This window comes from Schistosoma mansoni, assembly GCF_000237925.1.
Source record: "Schistosoma mansoni, WGS project CABG00000000 data, supercontig 0134, strain Puerto Rico, whole genome shotgun sequence".
Taxonomy (NCBI): domain Eukaryota; kingdom Metazoa; phylum Platyhelminthes; class Trematoda; order Strigeidida; family Schistosomatidae; genus Schistosoma; species Schistosoma mansoni.
Window position 1 is genome coordinate 163,454 of NW_017386038.1, and position 17,022 is coordinate 180,475.

The window sequence follows — 17,022 nt, forward strand, 5'->3', positions numbered from 1 at the left end:
TAGTTCAACAGATCAAGTCTGATGCATGCTTTTTGGTTACATATTTTATCCATGACACGAAATGCAGTAACTAACTCCGATATCTTGGCGTTATCTAATCTAACTTTAAATTAGTTATTGATAAAGCAAACAGAATACTTAGTTTTTCATTTCAGTATGACCAGACAATGATAAAAAAATTCTTTGACTGGGAAAAAAATCAGGACAATTCTTGTCTTAATGGTTGAAGTGACCTGACTATTATTGATTTACAATTGACAGGTTGGAATCCCACTCCACAGAGATCAGTTCGAATAGTCAGTTAATGCCACTAGCTCATATACAAAAAGAAGTAAATACATGTAACTAGTTGAGATAAGATGGTGGTTAGAGGTGGTCAACAGGAAACTCTGGACCCGGGTTTCGTGCTACTTGGCACACGTCAGCTAGGTGTACCTGTAATCTTGAGGGAACTGGTGCTTCCTGACGGATTCGATTCCGTATCACTCAGCTTCACAGTCAGTGACGTTACCACTGAGCTATTCGGACCGCGACCAACCTCATGTAGGACTGAGATGTAATCCCGATTGATTGATCACTGGGTGGTGATCAATGTCATGCGTGTCAAGTCCTTCCTTCAGAATTACATGTAACTAGTATTTGGCTACTATTATTAAAAGGGTCATAATAAACGAATGCACGTATATTAATTAATTATTTCAATCACTCTTTGGTCAACTAGAAACTGATCAGTAATAATAACTGATTAATAATAAAGTCATGATTTTTATGGTGAGCATAATGACTTCAACAGGTTAATTTATTAAAGAGGTTAAATATGTGATGAGAGCATTAACACACATCTCTACATGTTAATATAACAATCACAAAATATAAAACCTTTTCTACTTCAATTCCGGTTGATTCGTTTGGGTTCCACACTAAATTGTCTACCATTAATGAAATCATGAATCTTTTTGTTTTACATACTTAAAATATCTATCAGGACAGTGTCCTTAGTCTGCATTATCATTATACAAAAAACAACAAAATAATTTTAATAGTTGAAATCATGAGTCAATTGAAGCTAGACCATCATGGAAAACTTGGAAGTACTGGACGGCTGTTTCGTCCTATTGTGGGACTACTCCTCAACAGTGCACATCCACGATTCTTGATTGAAAATGTACATATCTATAATGATTTGTCAGTTTATTATTTAAAATTTTGAAATTAATATTTTGTTCAAGCTTCATTGACAACGTTGGCACACAGAAATACAATGCAAGTTATATTCAATCGATTGCTGCCCCGACGTGTGATGTTTTATGATGTAAGAGTAGGTTGGAAGAAAGCTAGGGGCGGCCACACCAAAACGTCGCACAAATCCATGAAGTCACTGACAAATCGACTGAGTCATGCTGGTAGGTGTGGACTACCTGGTTGGGATCCGCGGGATGATAGCAATCGATGGTTAGAGACCTTGAATGACATGGCTCAAAATCGTTTGCGATGACGTAGGTGCATCTACTCTTTGTGTTCTACCAAATTCTAATCTTCTGAATTCTTCATGTCTCTATCTTTTTCTTTTTCCAAATTTATTTCACTGTATTTTAATCCTTGAATAGCATCTTCAACCCCCTAATCTTTCCGATTACTGATTATACTCTCACTACTTCTATTACTATGGGATTTGAATCGACAATTGGATCTGTGTGCTGATGTGGTATGGCAACTCGAACTGACGTACGTACGTACGAAGTTCTACGTTGTGTCTGACTGAAAAATGTAATAGTAATAATAATAAGACTGACTGAACACTGAGAGCATGGTTTAAAAAGACAGAATGAAAAGATATCTATGAAGGGATATTGGAATTCAAAACCGACAGGAGAACAAATGACGAGTACATCTGCATTCTTGTCCAATTCGGAGCCATTTCATTCAACATCTTCAACCATTAATCACGGTTATTGTACTGACCTCGAACAAATAGTCTACATTTACTAACATGGCTCAAATCAACAATCAATAATTTCATGGACTGATACCACTTTACAGTTTGGACGGCCGTAGCCTTCTTCTAACATACTCCTATATCACATAACATTGCGCGATGAGTGTTGTAGTTGATAGTGCTCAAACACCTTCCCCTTTTGACAGAAATTTAGGTAGCACCTGTAAGTTACACGTTTCAGAACGGCTAAGAAAACTGACGGTCATCAGAGATTAAAACTATTTCATCTTGTCGTATAATACGTAAATTTTTATGATTGAATAACTCTCGTACACTAGACCAATATCAGACTAATCAAACTATTCCGACAAATATGAGATTACTTTTTCTACCAAGAGTAACACACAACAATGATCAAGTATAATGCATTAAACCTCAATAGGCCCTAATAGCTCTAACCATTCTAGATTAATGAACATATTTAGAATGAATAAATTTCAAAACTAGAAAAAGTAAAAATTTGTCCTGAATTGAAGACAACAACTATTCAACTCACCTTAAATCAAACTCTTCACCCCAGAACAACATATCTGTCATCTGTTTAATTGTTGTACGTGCACAGATTGTACCATTTACCAAAATTGTACAATAATATCTTAGTGAAGAAAAGATTGAATGATGAAAAAAAAGATAACAAATTAAAATGTTCATGAAACTTCAAAAGTTCTCAGTCAGTCAGCTACAACATAGGATCAGGCACATTTATGCATCGGTCCAAGTTGCCATATCTCGTTAGCACAACAAGAGGAACATCGGATTCATAGAAATAGTTAATTTAGTGGTGGTAGTATATAAAAGATAGGTTGTATATAAGGATATAGTATAGGAAGTTCTACTCTATTAATGATGTGGTGAAATGTTCTTGTCAGATAGTTACTTCTTACTACTGATTGAAATGGTGAATGAGTTTTTTTGGGGCATTAAAGTATCCCGTTTTGTATCTCTAAACTATTCTTTCACCATCTGAGGAGCCATTTTTATTGTTCGTATTAAAAAATTCAAGTGTTTTTGATTGAGTTTTTCTAAACGAATACAAAAATAGAGACGATTATCTCCTCTCTCTATTTAAGACTCATTGATTAATCTCAATTTTGAGTATGATGATAAGTTCACTTTGGTATTTATTTATTTATTTGAACACAAATATTGGTACACGGGGGGCACCAAATAGATATGAGCCACATAACTCATTTCATTTGTATGTGGGCTGTGATACTGCCCAGGTGAACAGATCGAAATAAGTGGTTTTCTTAGCGGGTCACACTCGAAGCCTTTGACCTAAAGCTCTGATCCATAAGGCAGTGGAGCAACATCAGGAGATGCAGTCACATGATAGTCGGTGACCAATAATTGATTCATATGCCATTTGTTTTCTCATGATACTGGAACCAATGTACACCATTGATTTGGAATCAGGGTTTTTCAACTCCCCTAGATGGGTCGATCCTCCATATCCACCACCCGATTAAAGCGCCAGACACTCGCTTTTCATTCTCTCAACTTCATAAACAACACTCATGGCGCGAGAAGGCCGTGAGTAGAACTTCTCTGTTAGTGGCTGCATACGTGTGGCCATGTAAGAGCTAATTCTTCCCACCTTCGGCAGCACCAGGACATTTGGGGGGCGAAGTCGTGCGCCGGCCGGGATTCGAACCCAGGTCAAAACCGTGGGTGTTTATTATACCACTCCAGATAATACACTTGAGATATTCACTAGTGAAATAAATGGTACAATTTAATCCTAGAGCCACTAAGCCTGTAAAACAAATGAATTTTAACTTATGAGTAATTGTTCACGAATGAATGTAAATCAATAATCACTCTTATTTTTACTAATTAAATTCAATGGATAGTTAATAATCCTGTCCAATTCACAAAATCAACGTCCGTAGCATGAGTTCGAACTTTTAACCGACTTGATTGTGAGATCGTGACAAGATCGGTATTGCTGGATTTAAGTTTTACAATATTAGTTCATAAACATCGTGTCTTATATTTTAAAAAACAAACAAACAAAGTGATTGTGTTTTAGTGTTAACTTTATCAGAACTATTAACACAAAGTGTTACTTACCTATTTTTCATATGTAATCCTTTTGCTTCTTGAATCCATATATTCAAACAATTCTCTTTACGACGTTGAGCATCTTGAGATGGGTTGACCAGCCTCTTCAAACTGAAAAATATATGGTGTATATCAATTTATCTGCTTATAATATTTATTTATTAAACTTACAGAAAAGTCATAGAAAGTGTATCCAATAAATATGAAATGGTATTATCTGGAATGAAAGTACCTCAGTTGTATCAAGCCTAGTGGTAGATAATCAATATGAGAAGGGATTTTTGTGGAGATTTAGTATTTTCATAGTTGAAAGCGTGAGTCAATTGAAGCTAGACCACCATGGAAAACCTGGAAGCACTGAACGGCCGTTTCGTCCTATTGTGAGACTCCTCAGCAGTGCGCATCCACGATCCCACCTCACGAGATTCGAACCCATGAACTACTAGTCTCGCGCCAGAGCACTTAGGTTCTAGACCACTGAGCCGGCATCCAACTCATGATTTCAACTATGAAAATATCCAGTGTCATATAGAGGTAAACTTTAAAAAAAAGATCTGTTTTTATGCTTTTTAATCTGACACGTTCATAGAATGTAACTGAGAGATTAAAGATGAGGTGGACAGTCATATATATATGCATAATTCATTGTTCATATGACCCACACTTTAATTGAACATTTTGATTGGGAATTATGTTAGCTAGTATGACATAGAGTAATAATTCTTCTGAGCGGAAACTGAGTATGATTTTGAAGCCAGACAAAGTTATTTACAGGTAGTTAAGTAAGTCTATGTGTAAAATCATCTACTGTGTAACCAAACAACTCATATTGTGTTAACAAGTCCGAGATGTGACTATACCCCCAAATAACCTGGTACGGCCGGGAGTGGGGAGAGTCTGCTCTCCCTCTCCAAATGCTCTCACATGGCCAGCAAATATATAGCCTCTGACAGGGAAGTCCTACTCACTGCCTTCTCGTGGCGGGGGTGTTGGTACGAAATTGAGAGGACGAAAAGCGAATGTCCGGTCTCCCACATTGTCCGGACATTCCATGTACCTATATAAATTGTCCCTCTGGTTGTTAGAAGGTGCATCGGCCTCATGACTTCCTAAGGAACTCGGCTTTCATCATGAGACGTCATAATTATTCCTTCTACTCCCAGGGCAGAGTTTAAATGGTTTGAATAATTTTTTCTGGTTAGCGTTTTTTTAGCGAGTTGGTTTTCTCCGGGATGGGGTCGCTAACTCTATGCCCAACCCTCCTCCCTGTGTGGGCTTGGGACAGGCAGTAGCCCCCGGAGGAGCTTTAACCGGGTTGGTGGACATGGAGGGTCCACCTAGGGGAGTTGAAAAACCCTGATTCCAAACCAATGGTGCACATGGGCTCCAGGATCCTGAGGGAACAAATGGCGTACGAATCAATCGTCGGCCACCGGCTACCATGGGACTGCATCTCCTCACGATGCTCCACTGCCTTGTGGATCAGACTTTTAGGTCAAAGGCTCCAGGTGTGGGCCCCTAAGAAAACCATCTGCTTCAGTTTGGGCACTTGGGCAGTATCATAGCCCTCACACAAATCAAATGAGATTTGTGAGGCGCATATATATCTGGTGCTTCCTTGTACCAATATTTATGTGTTTAAATAAATAAATAAATAAACCACGAAGAGTAAGATGACTAAAGTCATTATTAAGCAAAGATGGATAGTGGCTAGCAGTGGAATCCAGTTTGACGCGCGTTTCGTCTTATTTGGACCTCGTCAGCTGGATGTACCTACATCTCAGAGTTGATGTTCACTCTGGGACCCCAACCCAGTAACTTTCGCTTCAAACGCCATCGCGTCATCCACTCGGTCACTGAATTCTAATAGCCACTTACTTGTGCAATGGAGTGAAGTTTAAATTAACTTAGTATTGTATGTATGAATCTTCCCATTGATGTTTAGAACTGCAACTGGTCAGTTTCTAATTGGCATACGTGCATACTGTGAGTATTACCTCGATATAGCCTAAATTCACAAGCATTGTAAGCAAAGATGGATTCAAACAAACAATACTAAGTGAATTTAAAGTCATTATTATTCAAAGTGGAGACAACTTTAAACTAACATATAGCAATAGATAGTATTTTATACAACATAATCGGAATTAACTTTACATTTAAGATTTTTCAGGTGTAACGAAAATGTACAATATACTATTCCTTGTTTTAAACAACCATTCATGGCTAAATGTAAAGTAGGCGAGACTATAATTTAAGGACGAACCAATCAGGTGTAAGATAATTGGTCTCTGATTTTGGCGCGAAATGAACTCATCCATTTGGATAAATAGAGTTTTGGCATTATAGCAGATGTCAGTTCATGATGAAAACCCCAAGTATAATTCCTAACCTTAACCAGGAACTGTAGATCATAAATCGAACTCCTCACACAGGTTTATAACCTTCATTTGGTCTTAGTTATTATGTGGACACTCTCAAGGTCATTCTAGCGTCTCTCAAAGGTTGTTCATAAACTATAGTCTCACCGTAAAGTATGACAACCAATGCAAGCTTAAAATGTTGGGATTAGTAGTCAAACCATGTAAAGATAATTCTTGCATTATTATTATATTATTTATTTATTTAAACACAAATATTGGTACAAAAAGCACCAGATAAATATGCACCTCACAAATCTTATTTGATTTGTGTGACGGCTGTGATACTGCCCAGATGCCTAAACCGAAACAGGTGGTTTTCTGAGGGGGCCACACCCGGAGCCTTTGACCTAAAGGTCTGATCCACAAGGCAGTGGAGCAACGTCAGGAGATGCAGTCCCATGGTAGCCGATGACCAACAATAGGTTCATACGCCATTCGTTCCCTCAGGATCCTGGAGCCCATGTGCACCATTGGTTTGGAATCAGGGTTTTCCAACTCCCCTAGGTGGACCCTCCATGTCCACCAACCCGGTTAAAGCGCCGGACATGAGGTTTTCGTCCTCTCACTTTCGTAAACAACACCCCCGCCACGAGAAGTCAGTGAGTAGGGCTTCCCTGTCAGAGGCTATATATTCGCGTGGCCATGTGAGAGCATTTCGAGAGGGAGAGCGGACCCTCCCCACTCTCGGCCGTACCAGGGCATTTGGGTGGCTTTAGGAATAACCTAAACATAAAAGTACCGATTAATAAAAACCATTGTAAGAAGTAGATGAAAAGCAACGAAGTAAAGTGAATCCATGTTATTCCGTTACGTTCATTCTTTTGTCTTTAGTCAAAACTATCCGTTTAAAGTAAATTACAAACTCATCCGTTAAATAATTTACCATTTCCTGATGGACAGTTTCTGAATGTCGTATCAATTAACCTTGCTGGATTGTATGTACCAGTATAAGTAATAACAGAATTAAAAATGAATTTATCGTATATTTTGCAAACTCTGGCTATTGACTCGTCCAAATCTTATGAAGGAATTTAACTTGACTTAATACTTCAAACCATTATCTGGAAGAACTACAGAACATATATTGACTAAAGTAATTCATTTCAACCTATCAACCTACAGATTCGAACCCCTATAGTTCATATATATATATATATATATATATATATATATAATTATTATTATTATTATTATCTATGTCCAAAGTTATCACCCATTTATTTACCCACTGTATGGAATTGTTTAATTTTGCTTTAACACGTTTCATCTCATATTGAACTGTCAACAGTGTGTACATGGATTTCTTCCACACAAAATAACAACTCATCTTAGATAAATGTAATTGTCGCTGACAATGAATACACTATAAACAATTTGTAGAAATTGAATCAAACAAAAGCTTGGAAATTTACTCACGAGATTAATGATCTAGTCAATGGTGGTGTAAAACGATAATCTAGAATTGGTCGTTGTATTGTCATAGGATTTAACTGTTTTCCATAATCCTCATCATTATAATTATTTCTTCCAAGTTTTACCAATGAATGAACACGTGGCTTAGAAACCACTGCTGAAGCAGATGATTGATGTAAATCCATTAAAGCTAATTCACTGAGATTTTTTGACGGTGGCATTGAATATTGTACATCATCATATAATCGTTCATCTTTCAATTTAGGAGTGGAAAGGCTTCTAAGTTTACGAAAACATTGATCCATCATAGTATGGATAAGTTGGTTTACAAAAACAAAAGGAGACCAACTATTCCATACAATGAAGTTGATAATATGAATTGTAGCAAGATTTAATCCATATATATTATTCCATTGTATAAATATCAAGTCACATTAACTAAATCACTATCGGTGAACAAATTTTAACGCTACTTATCGGATGTAATAGATTCTACACAAATACAAATACACACTTCGAATGCACCATATACAGTTGTCAATATATACATATACGAGATATGGTTGGGTATATAATAGTCTCAAGAGTCGAGTTTGAACTATAGAGCCATTAAATTTTATCGATCGATTTTTGATGGAATAAATTCTGAGATATGATTGGTTGAGAAGATTTATAATTTGTGTGTATTTGTGTGTGTCTGCCAACTCTATCTGTCTATCAAAATAAATGAGTGCTCTTTGTCTGCTGTCTTCCTTTAATTGCATACAATTAACATGTTAATTTAGCGTGGGCGTAGGCTTATACATCGAATTCTGTGTGATGATTGGTTGAAATATTTAGAAGGACCGCATATAATAATCGAACCAATCATAAGGTTGCTTAATCAATCACATGTTTACTAATTAACATAATTATATTAATTGTGATGGTGTGTGTTGATGAGTTCGACAATAGCCAGTACAAAGAGAAATTTAGTTTGCCAAAACATTCAAATCATGGTTACTATTACTCAGACTATCACCTTAACACAGAAACAGAAGTTAGTAATTTACTGTCCAATTTCCCTCTAACTCTTAGTGTTTCCATATTTTATAAATGCATGAAGGAAAAAGTGACTTATAGTTGAAAGCGTGAGTCAATTGAAGCTAGACCATCATGGTAAACCTGGAAGCAGTGGACGACCGTTTTGTCCTATCATGGAACTCCTCAGCAGTGCGCATCCACGATCCCACACTCGCGAGGTTCCAACCCAGGACCTACAAGTCTCGAGCCAGGGCTTTTAACCGACAGACCACTGAGCCGGCATCTAACGGTGTTAATGTCTAACTTCAACTGATCCACGATTCAACTGACTCACGCTTTCAACTATGAAGATACTAAATCTCCACAAAACCCCTTCTGATAATTAAAAAGTGACTTGTTTATAAACTTTTATCATTTGTAAACAAGCTGATAACACAATATGTATAGATTAACAGTTGAATTCACTGGTCGATATGAGCTAAATCACCATTGAAAACTTGGGAGAAATGGATGGTCGTTTCGTTCCAGTGAATAACTCAGCAGGGCACATCCACGACCCCATTCGTAGGACTCGGACCTTGGACCCTCAGTTTTGAGTGCGAACGCTTAACCTCTAAACTACTGAGCCGGCATTCTACCGTGTTAATGCCTAACTTCAACCATACCACAATATTGCGTGATTATCTTCCAATGTCTTCGGTGGGCAACAACTGCCTCACACCCGACAAAGATTAGCTCCGCTTGTCACAACTTCTAACTAGAACTCCGAGAATTACCTAGAAGCTAGCCATTAGTGAGCACATGATTATAAGTATGAGGATTTGTGGATATGTAGTCCTTAGCTTTGAATCAACGCGACAAATGAAATTACCAAAATCAATGGAAATTTGTCTATTTAAGCTTCAATAAATATATACTCACAATTGTACCCATCGATCTCTTTCCAAAGCTGACTGACATGAATAATTGTGGATTACAAAAGGAATATTGACAGTTTCTCTCACATTACCCTGAGAATGACTGACAGTTCGAAGGAGATTTGGTGTGTTCATAGCTGAGAAATCACCATTGTTCTCTAGACAGGAACATTGGACATCATCAGTTTTCCTTTTTGAACTATTAAGGCAAATAGTTGAAGCCTTGATCATTCTTTGGGATGGAGACATAACCTTTAGAAAGTAGAAAAACAATAAACTAACTTTAAAGCAATTAGTCCCTTAGACAAATTTGAATAATTTAGTGAAGAGATGAAGATTATCAGAACTATATTGTATGTTAGCTCAATACATTTCGAACAATCTGATCATATACATGCTAAGAACATTCCCTTTATACATTCAAAAAGTTCATTCTCACAATAAACTTACCCTGGTAATCTTGATATATCTCCCAACGTGGCATGTTCCACATTATTCTCATTATTATTGTGGCCTCTTATTTTCCACATATCTAGCTGACCTCTTATTTTTCATATATGTGTTCTAAACAAATGTGCATGGTCAGATTGTTCAAAATATATTGCTCAAATATATATCACATTGGTTCTGATAGTCTTCATCTTTTCATTACATAACACAAATTCAAATAACTGTAAAGTAGTTTTAAAAATCAGATTTTAGACATGTATATAGGTTTCATAAACTTCATAATGATAATGAAAAACATATTTGTCAAGCAATCTCTAAGGAAGACCTGTTCGCCTCCGTGAACAATCTACTTTCATATAAAGGTCCTCAGTACACTAAAGTGGTGAATATACTAATCGTCATTCAGGATCATGTACGTGAGCTCGATATCTCTAAAGATATTCCCAAAATAAATGGTGCCCTCGATGGTGGAGTCCTTTCTGCCTAATTGTATTGATACTAGCAAACCAATTGCATGTTCTGTCCCAAACTGAGATAAGTTTAAGGTTCCTTAAAATCATCATAGTAGAAATATTTTTCTCATTGTTTCTAATCTATTGTCTATCGCCCAATATAGGGATGAGGTGGTCGTATTTCATCGTTTGTTAATTGTTTGGTTACATCCAGTACAACCACCTCTGTCCATTGTTCATTCAGAAAGTGAAGTTAAAGCAATGTTGTCCAATTTCATCACTCCTCTTCAACTTTTCCACCGATAACGTTCTAGAAACAGCTCTTATTGGATGAGGTGCTGGTGATGCGAATCTGTTACCTGGAGAACAATTTTTAGATCTCGAGTATGCGAATGATATTGTTTTACTAAGCAGTAATAATTAGGCTATATAAATCCCACCTAATTAGTTGAAAATCAATATCCGCAAGTATAGCATGTATTTTTGCAAGATTGGTAGGAGCACGTGCCTTAAGTGAACTATTAAAAGTGGTCAAGAAGTTAGTGTATCTGGCTAGCTGTGTGAGTGATGTTTGGTTGGGTGTCAGATGAGAATAATCTATGTTTAGAGTACATCAGAGCGGTTTATACCAAACTGGACCATCTTTAGAACTGTTAAGATGATAGTTTGACTATTAAAAGTCAAATTTACAATGCGTCGGTGAAATCAGCTTTGCTCTAGACTTATAAAACCTGAACTGTTTGAGTTAAGGATTTTATGCGAATTTTCTCCGAACGGTTGCTCACATCTGGTGTCAACATCATGTTGATAGTATCAACTTTCAGCAATTTGTTTGCGAACTGTGATAATAGTTCACCGATTGTCACCATCTTGAAATACCGACTTCGGTGACTTGGACATGTCATTCTAGCGACTTCTACATCTTGCATTGGTAAAAAGAAAGGCGAGTGAAGCAGTTTACGACATTGAGCCTCAGTATGAAAAACAACTACATATGACTAGAATCTATCGTTCCACTATAGCTCACTGACGGGGCTCCTATAGATCAAGCAGTCCAGTGTTCTTAGTCATTATCAAAAATCGTTAGGAGTAGAAACAAATGACGATCCTCCTTTAGTGTAGTCATCATAAAAGTAAGATAGCAAAAGTAAACTAGATATTTATGTCCTGAACTGACACATGGCCATACTTTCATTGGAAAATTGGTAACTCAAAATGTCTGTTGATTGATTAATCTAAATGCCCAAACCAACTAAATACAATTTCACCCTAATTGTAGATCGATATACACAATGAACTGGTTTGGAGTTTATTCATCCTTCTTATTCATATACTCAGTCTCATAAGTGCTTGTTCCTCATATGGTATTAGTCTACAAGCATGTATAATTACCATGCATCCATAGGGTAATGATTGTATTAAAATCAATTAAATTAATAAAGTTACATAAGTAAACAATTAACTTACTTGAAAGTAGTAATTACAATTACTTCCAATCAAACTTGGATCAATATTACATATTTGGACTAGATGACTAACATCGTCAGTAGTCTCGAGATTCGTTTTACTAGACTCTGTAGGATTTATTTCAAATACATTGTATAGTTCTGTTGGCAACCGAATTTGTTCTCCAAGAAATACAATTGCTTTGTCAGAACTGATAACTGATGATGATCCTGGAGGATTATGATCAGAATTAGAGGAGGAACCTGAACGACTAATACAATGAAGATAAGTATAAGGTACAGTATGAATTACGAGAAAAAATATTGAGGATTTTATGAAAATATTTGTTACAAATTATTTGGTAATCCACTCTCATTTGTTAGTCAACAACTCATGGCTTCTATAAAAACACTGACTTCAAGATTGTCGAGATAAATGACTGCCATGTTCATGAAAAGGAAGTAAATTGTTGAAAACTGGTGATAAGTTGCATGCTAGAACGAATTTTCTGTCCAGTACTCCCTATTATTTGCATGTTATGAAAAAAACTAAAATTTGACCTAGAAACATCACAATATGAAAACACACTACTATCTAATGATTTCAGTAGTTAAAATCCATCGACAAATTGTTCCTTGCCTCGACTGAAGATATGTAGCAGTCCATATACATAAACTTTGGACATAAATACATGATAATGGTTAGACATGATAACCTACCACCATCTGTGAACAACCAGCTGAAACCAGAGCGCTCAAACAAATATTTCAATTTTACAACTACACATATGATGAAACTTATTTTCATCAATAACCTATTTCTAACTACATTCATTATGAAAGTACAGACAAACCTACAGAATTTTGCTTTCGTCTTATTCAATCAATAGGTTTCAAACACGTCCTTTATATATAGCAGGGTCTACAGGGATTGCGGACAAGAATATTAGCTTTAGTGCCCTAAAGGAGTATGTCATAGAATAAATAAGTGAATAAATTAAGCGATTCATGTTATTCTCATTTGGATGGTCAGGGAAGACATGATTAACAGTCTAAAGAAACTTTTTACCCGTTCTATCTTACGATTTCGGTAGTCTTGTATCAAAACCTATTATTCATCCACTTCTCTCTCTAGTAGAACGTAGTCTTTAATGACAGGTATTTAAGAAATCAGTTTAATTTGGAGACGATGTTTGTAACAGATTAAATCTAATTGGATTGATCTAAAATAAGTATGAGCCATGTTGGCAGACGCAGACTACCTGGTTGGGGTCCGTGTGACTATCGTAACCAATGGTTGGAGGCTCTGGGTGACATGGCTCAGAATCGATCACAATGGCGAAGGTGTATACACTCTTTATCTTCCCTCAAACCCTGAGATTAAAATTGCTTCATAACTTTCTTCCTTCCTATACTATATCCTTATATACAACTTTTCTTTATATACTACCACCACTAAATTAACTATTTCTATGAATCCGGTGTTCATCTTGTTGTGCTAAAGAGGTATGGTAATTTGGACTGATGCATAAATGTGCCTGGTCCTACGTTGTAGCTGACTGACTGAAAATAAGTATGCAATGATCAACTATTTTATCCTAGTATTAGATTTCTAAGCAATGTACATCCAAAACTCAGTAAAGTTCCAAACGCAAAACCTTCAGACCTCACGAAAAGTGCTAAATCACTGAAATGAAATCCAATAATCGTTTCTATTTTCAACGTCACTAGGTTTACGATATAGTATAAATCTATCATCTACTACACACTTTGATAGACGATACATGACAGTTAAAACAATTTTCTGAAAACTCTTCAACTAAAACTATAATGATGTGCTCACTAGTAGACTGAATTTCTAAAGTTGTGATGAGAACTCATGACACATGGAATTTGATCCTGTCGAGAGTATGACATTCGTTGCTATGCAAACGATCAACTCAAAACTCGACGGTCTAGAGTTTAGTCACCATCGGGCTCAGGTCTGTACTCTGTTGATGGGTCCTATAATAAGACATAGCAACTGGTAAATGTCCCCCTTGCTTTCAATTATACCACTGACATCAATACCGGGTGACTGATATTACTCATAGATCATTATGTTAACAATTTTATCAGTTCTCAAGTGTTACCTCACTAAAAAGAAGTTGAAATGTTTATATTCATTATGTTGATTTTGTTGTATTGTCTTTTATCACTTGTCATTACACTATGAAGTTTTACTTCGTCACAATTGATTGATCACTGGGTGATGATCAATGTCATGCGTGTCAAGTCCTTCTTAGTGCTGATCACCTCCACCCACCATCTTATCTCAACATAGTGCATGCAGTGTCGAACCACCTAGGTCAGCACTAAGAAGGACTTAACACGCATGACATTGATAGCTCAGTGGTAACGTCTCTGACTGTGAAGCTGAGTGACACAGGATCGAATCCGTCAGGGGGCACCAGTACCCTCAAGATTACAGGTACACCTTGCTAACGAGTGCCAAGTAGCACGAAACCCAGGTCTAGGGTTTCCTGTTGACAACCTCTAACCACCAGTCTTACTTCGCAATCATCATGAACAATTATGTAATCTGCATTATTTTGTTCGTATTGACTCATAGACTTTTTTTCATATTATGAATTATGTGAATATTAATGTATTTACAAGAGTAAAAAAATCCATAAGATGATGTAATCGAGAACAAATATTGGTAATATCTGGTGATATGTTGTTATGGATCCAATGGACACTTAAAAGTGTACACACGCACACAGGCATGCATATATATACGCACATACACACACACACACGCACAATAGGAATCTTAAATGGTTGTCATCCAAAACATTTTAATGAATTTTTTTTCCTGTAATTCCTTCAAACATATTTCGTTTAGAAATTTCATAGACCTTATTTTCTTCTTTAACTACTGTGATGTGTGCTACTTATATCAACATAAGTAGTTTATTGCGCTAGTTAGGAATAGAATGTTTGGCAGTAGAATGTTGAGAAGATCAAGGAGCAAATAACGGGAACAGAAAGTAATTGGTATACGAATACAGGAACAATGAAATCTGAGACAATTAATGAAAATTTTGTAAATAAAATATTCACTGGATTCCACTGCTAACCACTATCCATCTTTGCTTACAATATTTACTGTATGGCTCTCAGATTTTACTAAGAGATTATGTAATTGTATACTCCAGTATGTGCGATTGTACCCACTTGTATTCTCGTTCACTACACGACAAGTATTCTGTGCTGAAAGTCTATAGTAAAAACCTTTATATGCATACATTATTGATCAGTCAAAGTCAATGTATGTACTAAGGTGAACGTATATTCGACGAAATTGTCGTAGAATATCAACACAACGAAATAAGTAACGAAGTCGATGAAACGGTAGTAATTTCAACAAAACTGTAAAAGACTAAGGTTCGAACAAAAGTTTATATGAAAGAACATTGAAATTTAAGTTCTAGTGCAAGAAAAAGAATTGATAGATTTAAATGACTGATACAGATTCAGTAGCATTGTAGTGAACAAGAACACTAGTTGGGACAGTCGAATTAAATTCTGATAACCATACAATGAACAGTTAATTCGCAAACTATCCATCAACTGCCTCGATCCTAACTGTTCCTTCTGCAAATATCATTCCGTCTTCTCTGATTTCATTGTTCAGGCATTTTCGTACCGATTGCGCTTCATTTCTATTCTTTCCTTATCGATCTTCTGCCAAAATACATTCTGTGTCTGACCATCGCCATATACTACTTAGATGGATATAAGTACACCACACTACAGCATGTCATCAGATATCTCTAGCTACTAATTGAAGTTATCGTGTCAACCCCAAACGAAGTATTTTGCATTTACTAATATGGATCATTTTAACAGTTAATAATTAATGACGAGTCATGGGTTAACTACCTTTTGCTTTATCCAACCTACTTATAAGCTAGCCAAAACTGTGTATATAGAAAGGTAATGGTTAGGGATTTACAAAACATGTCTTAACCACTTCAATTGATAAAGAATTACAACCTTATCAACTGATTTGCAACCTTTACCGAGTATTCTATACCTAACCTTAATGTTGCATACTCAGTCATTCTACCAACTGAGAGCAGTGCTTCTAAGATAACTATAATGAGTTGCTTGCAGCCTACTCATGTCTTCCACTATCAAAAACCATGTTTCACAGCCATAAAGTTGAACAGAAAGAACTACTACTCAGTATGTACGCCCTTTGTTTGGTAGACGGACATCTCGCTTGTGCCGCTAGTGATTCAAGTTAACAAATGCTAAACTAACTATCTTAATCCGTACTGAAATTCATTCACACACCAGCCCATCATTGTTGATAAGACTTTCAAGGTAACTTAAGTGGTTAAAAGATTCAACTACTTCACCAGATATGATCGGTCTTCACAGTAGTGTAAACCAATCACAAAGCGGAATTTCGCACTTAAACGGAGAGAAAAGTATTTCAAGTATGTTTGTGTTGTTGGTTAAAGAGTCTTGGAGGCTCAGCCCTTTGTTGAGGTCTTCACCAAATGAAACTTTGTCATTTTAGTACTCTCAGGTGATAGATGCAACTCTCTGGACTGAAGATCAATATTTTTGAAGTAATCGGAGGAAAGTGTTATTTCTAAGCTGATATATATACGGTAAATAAAAATAGGTATAGTAGGAAACCCTAAAAAACCCTACTTAATATTGATGATTTCGATCATAGTTCCCTACAAGCTCTGACTTGATCAATGGTGCTCCGATACAAAATCTTCGCGAGGTTTACGTATTTATACGGTACACCTTTTAATGATAAATTGCCACAGAACG

At 36.4% G+C, this 17,022-nt stretch overlaps 1 protein-coding gene across 1 annotated transcript in view; it reads right to left on the bottom strand.

Annotated features, from left to right (window-relative positions):
- The window catches only part of Smp_164680 (synaptic ras gtpase activating protein, syngap,putative), a gene marked incomplete at its 5' end in the record, with an annotated part of 58,434 nt that overhangs the window by 23,755 nt on the left and 17,657 nt on the right, over window positions 1-17,022 (bottom strand). The window contains 4 exons of the mRNA XM_018789565.1: window positions 2,493-2,591; window positions 4,070-4,171; window positions 9,841-10,088; window positions 12,206-12,455. Coding sequence (XP_018646437.1) covers window positions 2,493-2,591; window positions 4,070-4,171; window positions 9,841-10,088; window positions 12,206-12,455 — 699 coding nt within the window. The remainder of the gene's footprint in view (window positions 1-2,492; window positions 2,592-4,069; window positions 4,172-9,840; window positions 10,089-12,205; window positions 12,456-17,022) is intronic.